This window comes from Acromyrmex echinatior, chromosome 3, assembly GCF_024713525.1.
Source record: "Acromyrmex echinatior isolate Ae372 chromosome 3, ASM2471352v2, whole genome shotgun sequence".
Taxonomy (NCBI): domain Eukaryota; kingdom Metazoa; phylum Arthropoda; class Insecta; order Hymenoptera; family Formicidae; genus Acromyrmex; species Acromyrmex echinatior.
The window spans coordinates 6,083,385-6,106,434 of record NC_141854.1 but is presented as its reverse complement, the minus strand read 5'-3'; the positions used below and the strand labels follow the sequence as shown (position 1 = coordinate 6,106,434).

General features: G+C 32.6%; 3 protein-coding genes across 11 annotated transcripts in view; 1 reads left to right on the top strand and 2 right to left on the bottom strand.

The window, feature by feature from the left end:
• ewg (DNA-binding protein Ewg) overlaps positions 1-3,249 on the bottom strand; it is a 14,223-nt gene extending 10,974 nt beyond the window's left edge. For 4 of the 8 annotated variants that reach the window (XM_011065252.2, XM_011065258.2, XM_011065261.2 and 1 more), the window contains exons 1-2: positions 2,651-2,937; positions 1,486-1,770 (exon numbers count right to left, since the gene is read on the bottom strand). In XM_011065252.2, coding sequence (XP_011063554.1) covers positions 1,486-1,663 — 178 coding nt within the window. In that variant the 5' untranslated portion in view covers positions 1,664-1,770; positions 2,651-2,937. Of the gene's footprint in view, positions 1-1,485; positions 1,771-2,047; positions 2,594-2,650; positions 2,938-3,129 lie in introns of those variants that run through there. The other 4 variants (XM_011065253.2, XM_011065259.2, XM_011065260.2 and 1 more) reach the window with 4 other exon arrangements.
• Coq7 (ubiquinone biosynthesis protein COQ7, mitochondrial) lies at positions 3,218-8,250 on the top strand. The gene is made up of 3 exons (XM_011065263.2): positions 3,218-3,537; positions 7,195-7,349; positions 7,425-8,250. The coding sequence occupies exons 2-3, from the start codon at positions 7,199-7,201 to the stop codon at positions 7,853-7,855; spliced, it is 582 nt and encodes a 193-aa protein (XP_011063565.1). The 5' UTR covers positions 3,218-3,537; positions 7,195-7,198; the 3' UTR covers positions 7,856-8,250.
• shf (WNT inhibitory factor 1) lies at positions 6,123-22,935 on the bottom strand. Of its 2 annotated transcripts, none has more exons than XM_011065264.2 (6): positions 16,957-22,935; positions 16,425-16,667; positions 12,597-12,788; positions 9,099-9,248; positions 7,026-7,121; positions 6,123-6,932 (listed from the first exon to the last, which is right to left on the bottom strand). In XM_011065264.2, exons 1-6 carry the CDS (start codon positions 17,129-17,131, stop codon positions 6,700-6,702), a joined length of 1,089 nt encoding a protein of 362 aa, XP_011063566.1. In that variant the 5' UTR covers positions 17,132-22,935; the 3' UTR covers positions 6,123-6,699. The 2 variants fall into 2 exon arrangements, with proteins under 2 accessions (XP_011063566.1, XP_011063567.1); XM_011065265.2 differs by having other exon boundaries at positions 12,648-12,788; positions 16,957-18,162.
• Positions 22,936-23,050: the final 115 nt, after the last annotated feature.

The following is a 23,050-nucleotide window of genomic DNA, read 5'->3' as shown; positions in this document are numbered from 1 at the left end:
GCGTAACTGAAACGTCCGACGTTAATTATGTTAACTAAAATGTGTTATGCATATTACCAATTTGCGCACAATAGAAAACTAATAATAAGTACCGCGCCGCATTCTCATTATCCCATTTTGCTTTTCATTTTTCTTTATTTATATTTGATTTATTTATACAGCAAAAAAATTTTATGACATTGGCATACCAAAAATGTAATTGTATTTCCAATACATACAAAACAAAGATGCGTAAGTAACAATAAAATGAAATGTGATTAAAATCAAAATTTATTTAAGAAGTATGAATATAAATGATTGAATAATTATGATATTACATTGGTAAATAACCATAGTAAACAAAAAAAACTTCTATATATATATGTATATATATATGTTTGACTGAGAAAATGCAAAAAAAAATATAAAACATAAAAAAAACCAGAAATATAATAGAATCTGAAGATACATTTCATCTATAATTCATTTCTGGATAAAAGTACAGAAAAATATTGGACTGTATTCATTGTGAAAAATTGAGAAACGTTTTACCTATTTAAATTATTTCATTTTTCAAGGAAAAAATATAAATGTCATTTCTATAATATTATATTCTGATTTTGTCACTATTATAATAAATAAATCTTCATTTGAATAAGAAAGTAATTCAAGGCAATATTCTGATTTTTAACTTTCATGATAAAATCTTGTATTAATTATGAATACAATCCGTTGTCATTCAACACTAATAACATAAAACAAGTAAACACACAAACACGACAAAATGCACAATAACAAAGAGTCAAATTATTAATGCATAAATCATAGACGAAAATATTCATTAGTAAAGCAAAAAAATATATATTATCATGCTAGTCTATAGTAAAAATTATATTTTTTTATTTAAAAAGCTTCCATAAATATTATCGTAAAATGATTTTGCAAATAATGACATTCAAATACAAATTTTATATATATATATATATTCTGTGGAAAAAAACAAACTGGCCAAGAATTAAATGATTTATGAAACGTTTTAATTTGACATCTTTTAAACTCAATATGAAATATTCTAAGATATTTATTTTTAAAAAATCTTATTTTAATATTATGCATAGAATAATGAGATAAATTAACGTAAAATAACATCGTTTTTGAAGAAGTTCAGATTGATAAATAATGAAAATTATCTTTAATAATAGAGATATACAAAGATTGAAAATGTACAATATAATTTTAATAAGTCATTTTATATTATACACAGCATATAAAATAATAAATATATTTTTTTGTATAGCTACATTTATAAATACATATATATGTTTATTTATGTAAAGCATCAAATTCTCTTACTTGAAATTTAGTGTTCTTGCAGGAAGTTTAGCCATAATGCTAAATAACACTCTTGCAGAAAGATAATGCATCCTGCATATTTTGGTTGATCCATAAATAAAGGTGGTTAGGTAATAAACAAAAATGAAAAAGCGAAAAAAAATGGGAAATCACCATTAATGTTTTTGATTTGCCAACCTGCTGCGGCTAGTTGAGCTGTAACATCGTCATCCATTGCAGCTGTAAGCAGATCTCCTTCCTCGTAGGTTTCAGACCCGCTACTGGGATCATCATCGTCGTCATCTGAAAGCCTGCGCATCGTGCTAGTCTCCGCATCTTGCATGGACACCATGTTTACCTGTTTGTTAGCCGTTTTGGTATCTTGAATATTGTAATCACACCGTAGAAAGTTGTGATGTCGATTTGGCAGTTTCAATTTCTTCTTCACATCACCTTAGCCTGAAATGACAAAGTCTTTACTTGAAAGTTCTTTAATGAAATTCCTGTAGTGTACAATTGTCATTAAAATAATTCAGAAATACTGAACGTGTAAAAGATGCATCAAGACACTCGAGAGATTCATTGACCGTACTATTATATTATTCTTAACATTTTCCGTATATTTACATCGCTTGCTGGAAACTGGGGAGCAAAAAAAAAGGCGAAAAGCACGTGTTTCCTTTCCGGAGGAAGGGGAAAGGAGAAAAAAAACACAGAGGTAAATTAGGGTATATACATTTCGCACGATTGACGAGCTGCGAACGGCGGCGTGTACCAGCAGGCGACGGATGGAAGACTTCCACATGGAAGACTTCCGCGTCTCGCACGCATATTTCTCCTGATGGACGAGTTAGCGTGCGAATACCCACGCAGATATAAAGGAGTACAGCGGAAAGCGATGACGGCGACGGTGAGGGCGACGATAGAGGTGGTGGTGGCCGCCGCCGCCACCGCCGCTGCCGCTGCGTCTCTCGTCCATCTCGCAGCATCGTTGCTGATCGTTGTAGAGTTGGCAAAGTTGACAAACGAAACGGACAGCAGGCGACAACAACAAGACAACGCGGTGATAAAGAACGCGCGCGTAAAGTAACGATGAGAGGGAAAGAGAGAAAGAGAGAAAGAGAGAGAGAGACGGAGGAGAAAGAAAGAGAGGGAGACCGCGGGGATATGCGCGTTTATTCGGGCCGATACTTTGGGGGGGCAATGAAAATGCGCAGGGCACACGCAAAAGAGAGGCTACACCTCCGGGTAGCCGGGTAGCGGAGCAGCTCACGACGACTGCTCGGTAACGCGGAGCCGATGGAGCAGGCCCAGTGAAAATCGCGAGTTGCGTACGCACCTTGGTGTGTTCCCGCGGAGTGGATTCAAGGGAGGGCTTAGGTCTCTTTGCGTCTGCGGGGAGGCGACCTGGCGACCGCCTCGGCTACGCTCTCGCACCACGCCCCGCGCACGCGGTCGCGCCCGCGCTTATCATCACCGTCACCGTGGCCGGTCCTGCGTCGGCGAACGCGAGGCCACTTGCCGACTTGCCTTTACCTCAGGACGCGTGACGCGCGACGACGACAACGGTAGCCGCCATGGCCGGTATTCGGCGGCGGGCGTATCGATCGGCACCGAGTGGGCCTCCATCACCACCACCACAACAAAACGCGGACACGGTACCGGCCATCTTGGGCGAGTCTGCGCGATGCAGGCCCACCCGAGCAGACGATGCGAAATTGCATGGATTTCGCAGACGGCGAGGACGTCGCGCGCACCCGATCTCGATCGCCGATCATCCGCGTGCCAACTTTCCAAGCCTACCGCGCCAGCACTCACCGTTTCCCCGTTGAAATCCACCGAACGACAGCAGCGATCCAGGAGAACGCCAACGCCATGTACATATATACAAGCTTGGTATAGCGCGATTGGCGGGAATCGCTTGGGCACGCGTCATGGCGGACAGCGTACCTACGCCGCCATTGGTCCGAGGGACACGTGACTGCCTGTGCCGTTTGCGGCGCGACGCGCCGCGCCACGGCACGACATAATGTAATCGTAATGTCGCTTGTCGGAGGACGACTATAACCTATCTGTTCTCGTATAACGCATTGATATTCTTCTTCTTGACTACGACACCTTTCTCCCGCGACCTTCCTGAGATCTCTGGCTAGTTGGCTACATTCGGCGTCGCTCGTCTCGTTCCTCGACGATTGTTTCCGCCGCTTGAAAATACACCTTGTAAATGTCAGTGTCACGTTCGTTTACATACGCACTATTTTCTATCTACTTAACATATTTTTGTATTATCTCACATTGAAAAGGGATTTTGTAACTTTGACTATTTGCCGTGCAAGTGCACCTAGTTTTGAGCTATAAGCTAAGGACTCTGATTATTTCATCAATAATTTATTAAGTGGAAATCTGTATCATATAATATAATTATATTATATAATTATATTATATAATTTAATATATACTATATTAAATAATAGAATTAATTTTTTTTAATAATAAATTGGAGCACATAAACATGGTGCTTTCTAGTAAGCGTAACACAATGATCATAACATCTTTGTTTAACATTGTTAAATAACAAGTTATAATTTTTTTTCTTAAAAAGTCATTAATTACTTTTTAAGACTGTTATAAGTTACTAATTCTAAACAGTTACAGTTATTGTAGGAAGTAACGAGTAGTTATTTTTTTCTGTTAATCTTTGTAATTATTTGCATTTCTATTTTAAATACAGAAATTTTATGTTTTTGATATTACTAAATTATTTTATAAAGAAAGATATGCTCGTGTATGTAAATCAACGTGAGCAGGTAAAGACCAAGAAACCAGCTAAAGAAATAATACAAGATGTTTTTAAATTAATAAATATTAATAATAAGGGTTTACTGTATGTCAGAAAATCGAAATGGTATGTCTCGACCGAATCTTCATTCATAAATTTTTCTTATTATATTAAGTATTCGGTCATATATTATATTTGTTATAACATACAAAATTAATACACTTAGAAACCAAAGTTATGGGATTAATGTTAAAATATCCTCACACTAAAAGACCTTCAGCTTAATTATTAATATAGTTATTTACAATGTATGATGATTATCGAGGATAATCAAATATAAAAAATAGTTACAAATTTGTTCACTGAGCATTCACTTTATTTTGGTCAGCCAATATGTTGACGAATAGTTTAAAATATTTAAAAAGTATTACAGTTACAGTTACAGTTACAAAAAAAAAAATGTAACTACTTAAATGTTCAAAAATATTATCTTATCTTAAATTGTAGTTTTTTTCAATAATTAGCAAAACTAATTATAAAAAGATATATACATTGTTTTATAAAAGAGCTTATTCTTGTGGGAAAATACTCTACAATTACATATATTTTCTTATATAATTTAAATTGTAATAAAGAATAATGATTCTTGATTCATATATATTCTTTGCTTTTAATTAATTAAAAACACAAATTTGTTTATATAATTTAAATTATACATACTCTCTGTTTTAATTAATTTAAATTATTGCAGAATCACATAAGTTCCCCTTTAAAACATTGCATGTCTTTTTATAATTAATTTTGTTAATTACCGAATAAAAAACTGTGATTTTTAATAGATAGTACTTCTGAATATTTACTGGGTCTTTGCTAATTTTCGTAAAATTTCCATTTTTAATATATTATATTCATCAATTTAGTAAAGCGAAAAATTTGGGTAATAACTATGAATGTATTTAATCAACATAAAATTGATATTTAAAATTTTAAACATATGCAGTACAATTGTTGAATTTTTCCCACAAAAACAATAAGCTTTTCTCTTAAAATACTGTATACATGTTTTTTATGACTAATTTTGTGAATCACTGAAAATACCGCGATTTTTGATGGGGGGTAATACTTCCGTACATTTATCAAAATAATTAACTATAAATTATTTATTAACAAGTTAAATTAGATTCTCAACCCTGCAAATAAATAATATTTATTTAACTGAAAAATGTATTTAAAATTTACATAGAAATATTATTAAGCAAAATCCAGTTTAGATCGTATTTGATGCTTCTTTTTTGTATTTTTTTATTTAATGTTTCTTTGACATTATATCTGATGTGATGCAAAGCTGCATACATTCGATAATAAATATTTCCTGGAATTCATGTAGAAATTTGCTAAATATGTTACTGCTTTCATTCTGCAAATAAGCGCATTATTTGTTAAGGACATATTACACATATTTTTTGACAAAATGAAAAAATGAAAAAATTTTCCTGTATTGTATTTAATGCATTTGAAAGTAAAACAGTTGGGCGACAATTTAGAACTTAAAACAAAAATTATTTCATTAAGTAGTTAATATATTTTTAAATAATAATAAGATGAAATGAAAAAAAAATTTATTTAAGCTATAAAATTGTATTGTTAAATATAAAAATTTACATTATTAAACTGTTTTATATATGTATAACATTTATTTTTATGCAGAAAACATAATTTTCAATTCCAATCACTTTTTGTAGAGATCTGATACTTCCTTAACTTTCCATGATGTTCTTGGCTTTCTATTCTTTTACTTTTAATCCTTATTGCTTGTAATGTATGAAATATCCATATCAAATAATCTTTGTTATTAAAATTGTTTAAAAAATATATCATCAATAATTTCGTAAATGATTAAATTAAAATTTTTTACTACATTTATATAAATTAAAAATTCTTTCGAGATTAGACCTCTATCATTTTTTTAATATTTTATATTCAAGTGTTAAAACTTATTTGGATCATTTCAAAATTCATATTCTTTTCACAATTTATAATATAAAACTACATTTATTTATCTATATTCTAAGATGTACAGAAAAAGATAGTATAGGAGAAGAAGTCCATCACAGGCACACTACTACAATGCTGAATTATTATCATAATTATGCTTTCTAAACCATTACAGAAAATACATTTTGTTCCTATTTTGTTTTTACAATTGTTACATCTACAGTATAAAAGTAGTATTAACTAAATAATAATATTGTAAAATGACATAAAGCAGTTCTTTACATATCACATCTGAGGCAGAGTAAATTGGAAAAACTATGAATTTCACATCACACTAGTTACAATCGAGATTTGGATCTAAATCTTGTGAAAGCTTTAATGCTTTTCTTTTCACAAATAAAAACAAGAATACACTACAAATTTCTTTGAATCATTTTAATATCACGAGATTCTTTCTCTACGAACGCATAGACCTTTGTTTCTCCGTACAATTCAGGATATATATGTAAACACAATCTGCCGTAAATTCTATCTAGTGATTTTAGAATAACATCGCTTTCTAAAAGATTCAGTTGGTATGAATAATAATAACGTTGAAGATTTTCCATTAGTCTCTAAGCCCATGGCTTGCTTTTGTGACAAAACTTTCCGTACCAGCCAGCTTCACAGAGACATGTGTCATTTGATTGACAGGTTCCATGTTTACACGGCTTGCTACATGTTGAACGTTGTGACGTTATATGTGTGGTTGCAATTTCGCAGTGATTGCCTTTATATTCGTTTGAACATCTGCAGATGTTAGTACCCTTGCATTTGCCTCCATTGAGACAAGGAATAACGCATTTGGCTGAAAAAATAAAAAATTGTTTAACATAATAAAAATTTTCTAAATTTTATACGATTTTGAAATGTTTTTTGAGATTCCGTTATTTGTACTCACAAAATTCACAGCGCAAACCGAAATAGCCTTTTGGACATTCACAGATATCCTTTTGAATACACTTTCCTCCGTTCAAACATTTTTCTGTGCAGATACCTGTGCAGAAATTGTTTGGCATAGTTAATCTTCATAAGTAGTGATAGAAATCTAACTTGAAAATTTTATATAGAAAAATGTTGCGTATCAGAGGAGTGGATATACGACTGGCTAGTACATTAGCTGCCAGGAGTTCGTTTGGAAAAGAACTAGACTCCATAATAAGAGTCGATCATGCCGGCGAATTGGGAGCTGACAGAATATACGCCGGACAAATGGCCATACTAGGTATAGTTGCTCGATTTCGTAATGTATGGTTGTAGATATAGATTAGAATTCTAATGGTTTTTTGCGAAACCGTAGGCAGAACGACAGTCGGACCGACTATACAGCACATGTGGGATCAAGAGAAGCGACACCGCGCCAAATTCGAGGAATTGATTCGCAAGTACCGAGTCAGACCCACCGTCCTCATCCCGCTGTGGAATATTGCCGGGTTCGTTTTGGGTGCCGGTACTGCTCTCATGGGCGAGAAAGCAGCGATGGCGTGCACTGTGGCAGTGGAGACTGTGATCGTCGAGCATTACAACGATCAATTACGTACGTTGATGAAGAATGACGAAAATGTGGACAAAGAGATACTCGAAATCATCAAGAAATTCCGAGATGAAGAGCAGATGCATCATGATACAGGCATAGATCACGGCGCCGAGCAAGCACCGTTTTACCAAGTTCTAACAAATGTGATCAAATACGGCTGTAAAACCGCTATTTCGATTTCCAAAGTGATATGAACACATTTGCAAGTATTTGGGATTAAATGTAAAAAAACATAACAATTGTTACTTGTAATTATACTTTGAATTTATACTTTTTATTTATAAGGAATTAACCTAACAATATTCGAAATATTCCGAATTTAATAGAGCATTTTTTAATCACTAATTTTTTTATAAATTGCAATATTCTATGGAAATTTTATTTTTATGAAGTAATTAAAGGATGCAATTTAAATTAAGTAGAAATAAATAAAAACACTATCATGTAATCACTTTTCAAGTGAACCTTCATAAATTATGTAACATATGTACTAATTAAAATCGATTTGTATAAACAATATATGTATAAGGAAAAAAATTCCAAAAGAGATCCACTCGAAAGAAATAAAAATTTTTATTTTTTAATTAAATTTTTAATTATATTTTATTTAAGATAAACAACAAAATAAAGTTTACCATTAGTTTATTTCTTCACATAATCTATCAATAGATACAATTGAAACATTTGTTCCATTTTATGACATTTTAAGATATCTTTTGCACAGACATTTATATCTAAATTGCTGAAATAGTTTTACGTCTCGTTTTTCCACTTTTTGATCTGATATCAAATGTTTTCCCGATAATGGTAACTTTCTACGAAGATAGAAATCTAAAGGTGTGCGAGATTAGACAAATAGACGTACGTTTTTAGACGTAAAAGAACTACTTGTCAACTTTATTAATAAAAATGCTGGGTTTTATATCATTTAAAATATTTAAACTTTGCGAAAAGTTTGTGACAGACTATTCATCGAAAATCTGTTGTAATATTCATTCATACTTTTGTATGGCAATGCAGCTCTACACAGCTATAGGAAATCGAATACTATAAGAAAGCTTTTGTATCTATTGAAAAAATAAGAAATTCTGGAGCACGTACTTTATTCTCTGCCCTCGCTTTTTCATCTTTTTGGAGAGCTGTAAGAATATTCGAGAAATATTGTGTCTAGAGAATTAAGAAGTGAAACACAAAATTGACTCGGGAACTTGAATACAAATTTCTACGCAAAAATTTTCTTAAAATTAGACGTAAAATATACTTGGATAAACGCTCGAATCTATTGGAAGAAATAAGTTAATACTAAATTTAAAATTTACTTTGTCACACATATTTCGAAAATTAAAATAAAATTTAAAAAATTTTTATTATTTCTTTTAAGCGAATTCTACTTTTTTCCGTCGTATATTTATATAATTTATTATATAATTTATTTACCTCCTTCGCAATAAGGACCCTGATATCCTGGTGGGCATGAACACACGCCTGGTGCCGTACAGTTACCGCCATTCATGCAATTCGGATAACAAAGCGCTGTTTTACAATTAGGACCTAGATAACCATCTGGGCAGGGACCAGGATTAGGCTCTGCAAAAATAAAATCCAGTTAAAAAATAGAATAATATCGTAATGTCTGTAAATACGTTACACACATAAATATAAACACACACTTATTTAATAATTATCTTTGTACGATTAAAAACGATAAAATATTTTGGTAACAGAACCGAACACGATCTCGCAGTTCAGTAGAATATCGTTTGGAAAACATTCTAATTAATTTCAGGAAAGAGCGGCAAGTTCACTCGTGCCTGGCGCCCAACTATCTGTTATTCCAATAAGATATTCTTCTAACGCAATCTCATGCAAATTTAATCGTGCATTCCTTTTCAAAAACTTTGGGATTAATCATGAAATTGAATACAATATATTATATTTTTATCTCATTTTATGTCATAAAAAAGAGAATATGTTTTAGTCTATATAATGTAACATTTTTTAAATATTTAATATATATATATATATATATATATATATATATATATATCTTCAGCAAAAAGATCATTTAAAAAACAGAACTGTTAAAATGAAACTTAATAGTGTATAAATTCATAAAAAAAATAACGATAATTAATATTAAGAATAATATACAATAACTGTAATCTATGTAGTTAATTTTGTTATAAATCTCGTAATAATATATTTTTTTTCATTTATCTCATTTTTATGGCACATATAAACCGTGGATTTCTTTTAATTGAATATTACTTATCGAAAAAAAAAAATTTGATGAGAAATATACATATTTAATTATTTCACATTTACACATTCGACCTGCTATGTCACGAATTATCATTGATGTATTATCGCAGAAGCGATTGTAACGAAACGTTCGCGAGCATCATATTCTGTTACCTCTATCTGAATTCGAGAAGATGAAAACAATAATATGTTACATGGATCATTATTTACCAGTCTTCTCATTCGTAATTTATATAATAAATTCAATCGATCGCACATGCTGAATAATCCTTTCAATCCTCAATATTATTGGAATATTTACGTATGTAAATACTTAAAGTAGATAAACACATACTTGACTTAATGATTAACAACTGGAATGCAAATAGAGATTGAGAAAGAGCTGAGAATAATATTGAAAAGGCAGAGCAGACTTCTGCGTTCTTTTGCATTAAGTAGGCAATTAGGCACTTAATTCATAATTCACGGGCGAACAATGACTTAAAGAAGCATAGAACTGACTAACGCTTAACAAATAAAGCGCCAGGCAAAATGAAACAGAAAAAATGGATTCTAATGTAGAAGATACAAGCAAAAACCGATCTAAAGCAATGTGTTTGAGTAAAAAAATTTTTTTTAATATAAGCTAAAGCGAGTATTTTTTGAATGTCAGACGATAATAATAGTTAATTGTCAAATTGCAAAATGAAAAGTAAGGATTGCACTGGATAATTTCTCCGATCGAGTTCATATTTACATGCGGCATGCACGCGATAATAACAATCCTTATTCGAGGATAAATGGAACCCGATCTAATAAGATCCTTTTTCGTTACATGCAGCATTGGAAATCGAGCTTACCGAAATTACATTCATTCCCGATCCTTACTCGTTAGCAACACTCATTAAATACGCCTGATGCATTAAAAAGAGCTTGACATTATTTAACACTTTGTAATTGTAATTAACATAATTACAAGACAGACGTATTATACTAAGATAGCGTTAATAAAATCTGTTCTGAATGAGAGTGCTTTTAGGCAAAAAGTAAACCACACAAAAGAGGTCCACATTTCCACCTTGTGAGCGGCGATGAGTACGCGAAATTGAGGTTCATCATTGAGATGTAAATAAAATTAAAATATATATTATGGAGTCTTAAAGATTTCTTTCTCGCGTTATTTCTTTGTATAGGTATCGTAATGCATAGTAACATGCACTAAGAAAAGATGTAAAAGTTATAAATATTTATTTGAATAGTATATACCAACTAAATATTTATTTCCAGTAAATGAATGTTTATATATACTCAATAAAAAAAATTTTTTACTTAATAAATCATGTTAATTAAATCAAATTAATTCTTATACATCAAATAAATGATTTATTAAGATTTAGTTTATTTTTTTCAGTAATAAACACAGATAAGAAGACTATGAGCGATATACATAATCGAATCTTATACTTAGGACCGTCTATGATGAATTAATCAGAGACGTATCAGCATCTCAAGATGATCTTAAAATAAGAACGAATCTCTTCTATTATGAATCTCTTCTATTCAATTAAAGCAGATCCTAATGCCTATTAATATTTATTATTAGGCATTAAAATTAGGCAGTAAATTTCTACAATTTCCAATTCAAGCAAATTGTGTGCCGATTGTTTATCGGTCTTGAAACACGATTTTAGACTGAAGTTGAACTACGTAATATTACAAATTAATTTAATACTAATAATGAGCATTTTTAAAATATTGTAAAGAATTTATTAAAATACCATTTCAGGATTTTATCTGTGATTCCGTGCGGATGTCTTTTAAATTCGTTCCAGCTTCAATATAGGACTATTCCAAGACTGACAAATAATTGGGCGATTTGATTGAATTGACAATTGTAAAATTTACATAAAAATATTATATTAGGCATTAAAATTTGCTTTGATCGAATATGGCTTTCTTCATTGATCTGAGTTAAATATTTCGCGAACAATGTTCATTTAACATGAGTAAACACGAACAAAAGTTATTTAACACGTGCGCCCTCAGGAACTTGAGAACATTTTGAAACTCTTATTTCAAAAGAAATCTCTTATTTCCTGGTTCTGTTTTGGTAACTGATGCTTCAAGACGCTTCGACGTGCTCCTTTTTGAAACGTGACGAGAAACGAATATGCGTGTAAAATTAGCCACGTGCAAGTTTTGCGAAGGCGTTAGGAAAAGGTCCAAGTTAATCGATTCGCTACTCCCTTTGACACCTTGACAAACGCAAGCATCCTCATTTGGACCGGGATCTCGTCGCGATGATCGAGGATCGGAGCAACCGTTTAACGACGTAACATCCATAAATCTCTCAGACACTGTGGAACGGTGAAGATTCGATGCGCCTCCCTCGCACAATTATCAGACCCATCGTTCCGCGGCGGGCAGGTACAGGTAGATAATCTTTCTCTTACAAAGTATCAAAACGTGCACTCATACGCGCATCAGGTACATGCCACGGCTGTCGATTAAATAAAAAATGAGGAGAGCCAGTCGGAACGAATGAACCATGCGCGAACCGGATTTCGTGGGCGCGTTTTACAACATCCTCGCGAGCGGAGGCGAGGAAGAGATCCGGCTGATTCCTGACTGCCTCTCCCGCATCGGTTAAGAGCATGCAGCAAATTAAGCGACGAATTACTGCTGATACAGAACTGTATGTGTGAGTGAAGAGGTGGTGATCGTGGGCGCGACTGACGGACTCACCGCGCACGGTGCATTCTTTCCTCAAACTGAGACGAAGAGGCGTCCCGTTTAAAGGTTTTCCTTTGAGGGTCTCGATCATCAGACTGATCCCGAATTGCGCTATGCCCGAATTGCCAGCGCAAGGTAGGAGAATGCTGAAATCTGCAACGGAAAAACAAAGAGGGTGAGATCTCGTTGTAACTGAATTTTCTCTACTTCCTATCTCTCTTCATTCATCTTCCATTCGAACGTTCGATCGTAAGCGTTTTTTATTTTAATTTTAATTCTTAATTTATACTGTTGAAATTTTATTCAAATTTTAATTCAATTCTTTGACTTTTATTTTAATCTTAAAAAATACGCTAGACCTATTATGAGAGTTTCTCGCAGTTCGATCCCTTTGGCGATATCACGTGACGTAATATTTATACCCGATCTAAGAAAAAATTATACTTATAAAGTATATTTTATATTTATCCGATTTGAGAGAGAGAACTAAAAGTATATTTTATTCTAATTACGCGCAAATCTATAGAAGTTTCAGATTTTATCGATCAAATTTTCGATAAGTTCTACAAAATTATATGATCGCAAATATAAAAATATGTTATTAAAAAATATAGAAATAATTATCTTCGCATACATTAAAAAGTCAGGAAAAACACTTTCTATTTCGATAAATAGAATCACAAATATGTCTTATTAATAGTTAATAAATAAAATGACACATTTCTAATCATGCAATCAGATTTAATCGAATTTCTTTTCACAGGACAAATTGATAATATTTATTCCTAATGTATTTAAGTTTACAAAGTTTAGTATTTCAAATAAAATTGAAAAAACATTCAAAATCATCAATGGCAATTTAATCCTTGCAAATGTAACGTCATAATATTATAACTTGCCATAATTCGTCGTATTAATTTTCAGATTGATTCGGTCGAACAAAATATTCTTCAGGCAAAGAATATCTTCGGCGCCTTCTCTTAGATCAGGATTTTACCGCCGCACGCCAGCAAAAGATCTTTACCTTTGACTGTGTAAATAAGACCATCAGAGCATAACACTTATGCAACGCCACATAGAGAGATAAAAGTTAATAACAAAATGGACGTATTTGCGAGCATGTGTACCGAACTCATTTTAACGTGTCATAGAATGTGAAAGTGACGTAATGTCGATAAAGATATATCCAACTGCAAGCGTGATTTTAGATTTATTCGTGAAAATGGCATTTTATCGCACGATAAAAGCCGAACGTGCATTAGATTTCAAATTCAATCTCCACAAGGCCAATACATATTAACTCTGACAAACGAAAACGCTATTAGCACGTTAATACTCATTGATGAGTGAAGCGAAAAATGACCGCATCAGCAAGCTTCATCGCAATTTACAATTATTCGAATTTTATATCATTTTATCTCGAGAACTAGAATAAAAAATTGCGGACATTTCTCTGGCATTTAGATTCCGACAATCTTTTTCTTTGCTGCAACATTTCTGTATTACAAGATTTATTGATTTTTTATGGTAAATATTTTGTTTATTCTTAATATATATGCTATGCTTAATGGATTTTATCTCAGAATGCTTTATAAACAAACTCTCAATACTAATAATAAGTTTGTTTCTTTTCATAAAGAATTCCAATAATACTGGGCAACAAAACCTTTTTTTGTATGCGAATGATTTGAGTAATCATTTCCGATATTGTAATTTTACCTGCTGAACACGAATCCGTTATTCGATTATTAGTTATTAAAAAAACATGACGCCAAAAATGCTAGAAACAATTTTTATAGTATTCATAACGTTGCAATACTAGCAGAAATCTTTTTTTTTTTTAATTTTTATTAATGTCACGTGAAAGTTTTATTATCTTTTAATTATCATTATTATTAATATCTGTATTAATAATTTTGTCATGATAATAACACTGGGCCATAAAATTTGACCTTTTTTTTTACATAATATAATTTATATAATTGTATTATGTAAGTACAAAAGCACTTTCCATCTTTCTACATAATGCAATATTAAGGATGAAACAAAATGCTTTTTTTTATGTATGACATGAAAAAACAAATTATTATGGAAATTGTTATATCCCGAAATCGAAAAATTATTCCGAAACGAAGTAAAATGCATTTTATAGTTAAAAGTTGATACTTTCGCGTGATATAAACCAAATTTAAAAAAAATAAAATTTAGAAAAAATAAAATCTGCTGCTGATGCTACAATGATGCTATGAAAATCCTAAAAATTTTTTTTGACACTATTTTTCTCAAAATTGTGACCGTGACAACCGAATTTGGACAACAAGATTTGTACTCAGCAGACAAAAATACATTGAAAATGACTATTCGTATTGCAAATTGGTGTTAACAATAATATGATTTATTTTTCCGAGATTTTTCAAATTTACAATTAGGCAATAATTTACATTTGGTAATAATTGTAAATTTGTTTGAATTATATATATATATATATATATATATATATATATATATATGTATACATGTATATGTATATATTAGGTGTTGGAATTAATTCGTAGCGTTTTTAATGAAAGAATGTTATTTATTTCACATGAGCATTAAAAAATACATTAATGAAAGTACTTCCCATCACTTGTAAAACGCTACGAATTAATTCCAACACCTAATATATATATATATATGTTTTTTAAACCACGAGTTCTCATAAAAATGCGAGAAACATTTATTTTATAGAACATAGTTAGCTTCTTCGCACATTAATTAAGTAGTTTCGATATTACGCCTTTATATATTTTAAAAGTGACACAACTCAAAGGATTAAGCTTCCCATAAAAGGGGAAAAACTATTTTTCATTCAGTTTGACAGAAAATTATTGACTAGTCACAAAATATCAGCAAAAAGAATATGTTGTTAACATGATTAAATGATATTTTTGTTATTTTCGTTTCACAATCCTTAAAAACTCATCTTTTTTAAATTATAATCTTTTGACGATTTTTTATGAAATTAAGTTAAACAAATTCGACTAATGCATTCAGTGCGTAGATCATAGCTAATGTAAAGGAATTGACGTAAAAATATGTGTGTTATAAATACAGAAACCGTGAAATATACTCTTCAATTTTATTGTGCTGTTAGATAAAATATTTATATATAAAATAAGAAAAGACGTAATCCGCTCGATATTGCAAAAATTAAATGAGTAGATGGATTTTTTTATGATATCGAACTAGTTAATTGTGAATAAATATGAGATACTATATTAGTTTAAATTAAAATTTTTCCTCTGCTCATTTTTTTGACCAATCTACTCATTTAATTTTTATGTATTTTATAATTCGAAATATTCTATTTTTACACTCACAATCAGATTAGGTCGCTGTACAATTTAATGTGCACAAATGCGCAGTAGTGAGAATTTGCTATGAGTTTTAATGATTGATAGGAAACGTTTACCTAACTTATCTGGAGACATGGTAGTGTCTCGGCGTTAAGACATCTATTCATACTCAAGCAAAAATAAAATCGGAGCGTAATTCGAATAAGAAGGGGACAGTAATAAAAGAATAAACGAAATTTCTAGGAGATAAAAATTGAAATAATGGAAAAAAGACGTTTATGCTTTTTTTCGTTGTTTCAATTTTCGCTTCTATTATATTCTCCCCTTATATTCAACTTACATTCTGATTTTTATTTTTTTCGCCAGGATAACAACTCGAAATTACGTTTTTTTTTAGTTGTGTCACTTTTGACGTAAGGAAACGATATATTTGAGATATCGACATATTTACCTTTCGGTCTCTTAGGCACTCGTCCTTCCTTTTTGATCGTGATCGATGGAGTTTTCAAGATGCTCTCGTCGTATGACTTTAACCGAAAAAAATTGTAATAGTATTTTTTTACTCCTGACTTCCACGTGAAATTCACGTGCGACACCTCGCTTGGGATAATCGGCAATTTATTCTCAAACTCTGGATCTAAAAGATAAGCGAGTACTCGGCCCTCCGCAATCGCGTATATTTCCATTGCAAGCCCTGCATTAGCCAAAAATAGTTTTAGTTTTACATTAATGTTTACTAATTTCTAATTACGAACGTAACCCGATATCGCGAATAGTAATCGGATTTCTCTCTTTTTCATTTACTTATTTAACGATACTTTTTGCATCGAACATATCAAAGGTAATATCTCAAATGAAGACTCGCTGGAGCAGCGATGATACGAAGAAAGGGGGTCACATATGAAGTTAGAGGGGGAAGAAAATAAGAAATCCGACTTCCGAGAGGATTTTGAGACTCAACAGTGAACTTCTGTGAACTGTACCGCTGAACATCTTAATTTGCTGCTGATCGATCCAGAGGGAGATATCACCGGACGGTTTGTGGCCGGAGTTCCCGGAGCGATGTTGATGCCGGGCAAGGGCCACGTCGGCGACGTCCAGGAGAAGGGCCAGAGCCAACGTCGCCGCCGCGGCCAGGACGGCCGCAGCCGATCGCATAATTGCCGGTCAGTACCGCCGCCGCAGCTGCTGTCGTCGTCGTCGTCGTCGTCGTTGCCGCTGCCGCCGCTACCAGGTGTTACACGCACACCGGTGTAAGGAAGCGTCTCGTCCCTTCGACCTTCCCCGGCAACCGCCGTGCGTGCACTGGCAGTTAACGAGCAACGTAAAACGTTCGCCTGGCCGCCTCGGCCTCCCTATATAATTCAACGTGCCGGCGTGCGTGCGGCGTGCCGTTGGCGATCCGACGCGTGAAATCGGAGGATTTGAGATTTCACGGGGCGCGCGCACGAGACACGATCGCGCGACGCGCGTCTCCTCCGCGCGGCGGAGATACCGGTGATCCCGCGGTGATTTCAACGCACGGTTGTCTACCCCCTCGATCGGTAAAACAGAAAGAGAAAGAGCGAGAAGGAGAGAAAGAAAGCGGGTGAAAAAGGGATGAAAAAGGAAATGAGAGAGGCGCGCGAACTTTCCTCTCTCGCTTGCGAACGGCGCGCGATGTGTAACGATGCGCGCGAACCGCGTCGCTCCGGCGGACTGACTGACTGACTGACTGACTCTCAATGAGAGTCGGGGCACGCGGAGCGAGTAGCGAAACCTCTCCGTGAAGCGAGATAGAGATCTCGCAGACGGACCCGGGTTCCGGGGGCACGCCGGGGAGCACCGGGGAGCGAGAGCGACGCGCCGCGAGTTAAGGCTACGTGCACAATGTATTCGGAATCTGCTTTGCCAATCTCTCTCTCTCTCTCTCTTTCTCTCTTGCGCATACGCCGTATGCTTTTTATTTTAATGTCTTAAACTCGGTTTAGATGATCTATAATTTGCGACGGAATTCGAAATATAATATATGCCGTTTCTAATTTTATCTGCCGTGTATTTTTTAATATACATTTTGCAATATGCATGTATATGTGCATTTTAATTCTTTCAATGTTTCTTGTACACGATGTATATAAAATTGTAAATAATTTATAAATTTGTAATTAAGATTCTGTTCTGAATTCCGGCGTAAGCTATAACTGATCGTTTAAATGAGTTTTATTGATATATAAATTAACATCGCTAATTAATATTAAATTTTTTCATTGATTAATTTTGTTAATAATAATTAATATTAGGGAAAGATTACTGAAGATTGTAAATGCGAAAAGTAAGGAATGAAAGTGATAAGTTTGAAAGTAAATCGAATATTCATTTCAAATTAAACTGATCTTCGATATGAAAGATTTTATGGAGCGTGTACTGTATACAAATTTCTTTCAATATATTTGTGTTAATTTAGATATTTAGCCACTGCGTGCACGCAATTTTAAGGATGCAATTAAAAAAATTTGTTTAAATTAAAATTTGTTCGTTTTTAAATTAAATTGTATATAGTTTTTATAATTTCCTAATTGGACGTTTTTTCTTTCCTTTCGAAATATCTGTCTGACTTCAATCGTTTTTCTTTCTTCCCTACAATGAATCGAATTGAAAAAATATACTATATTCATTTATCCGCAAAAAAAAAGAAAAATAGGTCGCTATAACGTTACAGTTTGTAACGTGATCTGTTTTTTTTTTTTCGAATAAGTATACTTATGAAATTTCATTTACATTTCTCGTAGCTATTTACATAACACCTACATATTGGCTAATACCTTTTAATCTTCAGAAATCGTTCAAAACAAATTTGTCAAAAATAGTATATGTACAGATACATAGAAATCAAAATTCGAATTAACTAAAGAAAATGATAAGAAATCTCGATGGAGGGAACCAGTTTTTTAACATCTTTCGTCTGATCGTGCCGGTTCTCTGTCGTCTCTCCTGTCCTCCTGCTCATCTCTTATGTTTCCCTTCTCTTCCATTTCTCATCTCGTCGACAATTGAATTTTACTTCCGTGTCGTAAATCCGCCACGTCATGTGCATCATTATTCTGTTCGATGTTTAAATTATTGTAAAACATTTCTGCGTATAAAAGATTGATCCAAGTTACAAATATAAAAGAAGAAAATTGTAGATTATTTGAACATTGAATATAATTGTAATAGGCAAAACGTTTTCTTTAATATACAATATTATTGTAATTTTACATACAATTTTCCTTATTTAAGAGTTATTAATTTTTTTTTTTATTATATTTCTTCTGCCATTACGTTATACATTCGATACTCACAAATTTATGATTCGCAGTAATCCTATTTGCAGCATAAACACGTGAAAAATTTACGACAAAGCGAAGAGCTTCTTAAGACTGATAATAAAGTTTGCATTCATCGATAATCGGAAATAACTGGATCAGATCTATTTCTAAATCCGATCTGGCAAGATAACCGGCTTCAAGAGAGGGCCCAATGAATAACCAATAGTATCCGTTGTATCCTCCGTGTCGAGGGATGGGCTATCTAACAAGTGGTCCATTGTTATCCTACGCGGCTGAGCTTTCTGTCTCTCCCATCTCTCGTCTTCTTCCTGCTTCTTCTTTCTTCTTCCGGTACATGCACTACGACCGTGAATATTCCGAAGAGACCTCGGACCGTCGCAAATTTTTGAGTCACGTTCTGAAACGTTGTAACTCCAAAATTTCACCCATATAAAACATTCGACGCGGTCTTTGCGACTATCACCTGTAAGATAATCTATAACAAAAATCTAAGCTCTTTTTATCTTGTAATTAGCCCATTAACTCTGGAGAATCTAGAAGCATATTTTCATTTTTATGAAAAAAAATTAAACTTTGAATCGCATTATTTTTTGCTTTTATTCATTTTTCAGTCGGACAGTTTTATGGAGAAATATAAGTTGTTTATATTGATAGAATGTTCTACATCCAGCAAGTAGATATCGCACAGATATATTTTTAAATAGTTTTATCTTCGCAAAACATTCGATATCATCTTTACGATATTATCACCTATGGATAATTTCAAACGTCCTATCTTCTAATCATCCTGTCTCTCATATCGCAGAAATTTAAAAATATATTTCGATTTCTTTCAAAAAAAATTAAACTTAAAATGACAATGCTGTGTTTGCTTTCGTTTATCTTTCAATTGGAAATTATATAATATAAATTTTATATTGATGTTATGATTTTCTATATCAAACAAAGAGATATCGCAGATATATTTTTAAATAATTTTATCTTCATAAAACTTTCGATATTATCATTTGCAAAAAATCTAAGACGACCTGATATTTTCCAATCAATCTTTCAAACCGCAAGAAGATTTATACCTGTTTATTTTTCCTATCAAAAAAAAAGAAATTAAATTAGGAACGGTATTATATATGAATAAAATAATGTTTGCTTTCGGTTAAATAAAATTATATGAAGAAGTATATAAATTGTACACCCAGGACAAATCATGACAACGTCAAAATGACATTAAAATGAATCGGAAATGATTGAAAAATGACTTAATAATCATTTTGAAGTCATTTTGACATCATTTTGATATCATAATGACTTGTTCTGCTTAAATATCAGCCACCTGTTGTGATTTTCAAGCAGAGATATTGCATAAAAATATTTCTAAATAATTTTATCGTCATAAAATGTTTGATATAATCTTCGTAAGTATCGTGTCTGCAAAAAAATCTAGCAACAAATTTGAGATAGTCTGCTACCTTCTAATCCTTTTGAATTGCGAGAATGTACTTAGGATATTTTCATCGTTTATACAAAAAAAAAAAAGAGAGAAAGGAGCTGAATTTCGAATAACTCTACTATTCTCGTTTTGATTTGCTTTTCTGTCGCACAGTTATATGATGTAAATTCGTAAATTCGTGTATGTACGACGCGTGATTCTACGCACCGCTCTCGGTGCAGCTCCGCGAGAGCGGCCGACAGCGAATTCAATTAGGATTGCGGCGGCCGTGCAAAAACATTCGATCAGGAATAAACCGGCGCTGCCTGCCTGCCTGCCTGCTTGCGGACGCTCTTATAGCTCGTCGCTTTCCAGTTCGCGAGCCCCATGTATAACGCGTATGGGATCGGAGATCAATCGTACGTTTTACCATCATGGACTCTTTCCGCGTGGCAGACACAGTGATTCACGAAAACGATCGAATCGTACTATTTTTATTGTTACGAATTTCTTTTGAAAATTCAAAGATGACTGTAGCAAGATATCGTTGATATTTGATTATTCATATATTATATATTGAATTAAAAGACTGTTTTTGTCGATTATTTTCTTCATTTATTAATTATTAACTTTAGATATTGTTTTGTGTAGTATACTTTATCAGTTTCGCTGTATTTCCGATTGTTTCAAAAATCTTCATTGGCTATGCAAAGTGTGCCTTTCACTGAACATGCCTCTCTTGAAATGTGGATTCTTCAGTTAAAATTTTTTACTGATCTTATCTTAACGAGAATATTCATTTTTTTCGAAATTCATTCGTAGTCATCATAATATAATATGTATACTGTTAAAAATATCATGAAATATAGTATACTTTTAAGTTACATAAATTGAATTTAACTTCACAACATTACGTTAAATTTAATTATATTACATTAAATTTAATGTATTTGTAACTGAAAAATATATTTGTGTGCGTAAAATTTAATGTATTTTTCATAAAATTTCATAAAATTTATACTTTCCATAAAATTTTATGTAGATTTACATGAAATTTAATACACACATTTATTACATTTAAGACTATTGTAGTTTTCAGTTAAATTTTTCATTACTTTACAGTTACCTCATATTCACAAACTTCTTTTACATGTTACTTAAATTCATAATAAAATTTCTAACAGTGTAAAATCAAGACACGTATAGTATTTTGTATCAAATATCAACAAGAACAATATTAAGTATCAAGTATATCAAAATTATAGCAACCCTCATGAAAAAACTATAGAGTACTTTTCATTTAACATATCAGATTTTTTTTTTAATTCCATTTGTTTTTATTTTTTCAATTATTTTTGTTACACTTTAATATAGATGATGTATTTCTACATAGAATAAAATATATTCTATATAGATAAAAATTGTTCTTCTTTAAATTAGATAATTTTCACATATTGAATCTCAGACAATGATGGATTTGCAAGCTTTAAGATATTTTTGTTCAATGCTAAATGATATTGTGGCCGAGCGATCGAAGTTACCGTTCGATGCATGCGTTCGTTTAACACGGCTATATTTCTGTGGACGCGGCTTGGATTGTGCCTCCCTTTAGTCTCCCTCGATCCTTTATTCGTCTGTAACCGCGACGAGGGAGAGGAAGAAAGAACTCGTAGTAGCTCAGATCGAGAATACGGACGCAAAAAACCTGTCCGGCATAATCGCATTATCGGTCACATCTTGCTCGATTTCTGTGTTCGCTTAGTAGAATTAAATCTGACGATTGTTCTATTCTTAAGAGAGAGAATAATGTATTGTTGTCCTCTCGAGAATAAATAAATAAAACTTGGAAGAAAGGTGCTGTCTAAACTTCCTATGAGAATAAAATGCGAAATACAAGACGAAAAGTACACCGTAAAATTTTTTTTCGTTCTTATTTTATATATAACTAATAATGTTTAATAATTTCAAAAATAATAATTTTAATAATTCTAAATGCGCGAATTAACGTCTTAGACGGAGAGCACAGACTCTTGCATAACACATAAGATATAAGAAATTCAGAGTTCTTTAGTTCATAGAAAGGAAGGAAACGAAGGATTTTGATTGGTTCATTTTATTATGTATTACGTGTTATGCGTTATGCACAAGAAAATGAATCAATCAATGTCCTTCTTTTCCATGAAATAAAAAACTCTGATTGATTGAATTATGCCTTATGTATTATGCGTTATGCAAGAGTCCGATGTGCTTATAGCGACAACTTATAAATTCAGTTTTATTGCATTGAATAGGAGTAACTAATCGGAATCACTATCGACTACAACTATTGGACGTATATCGACG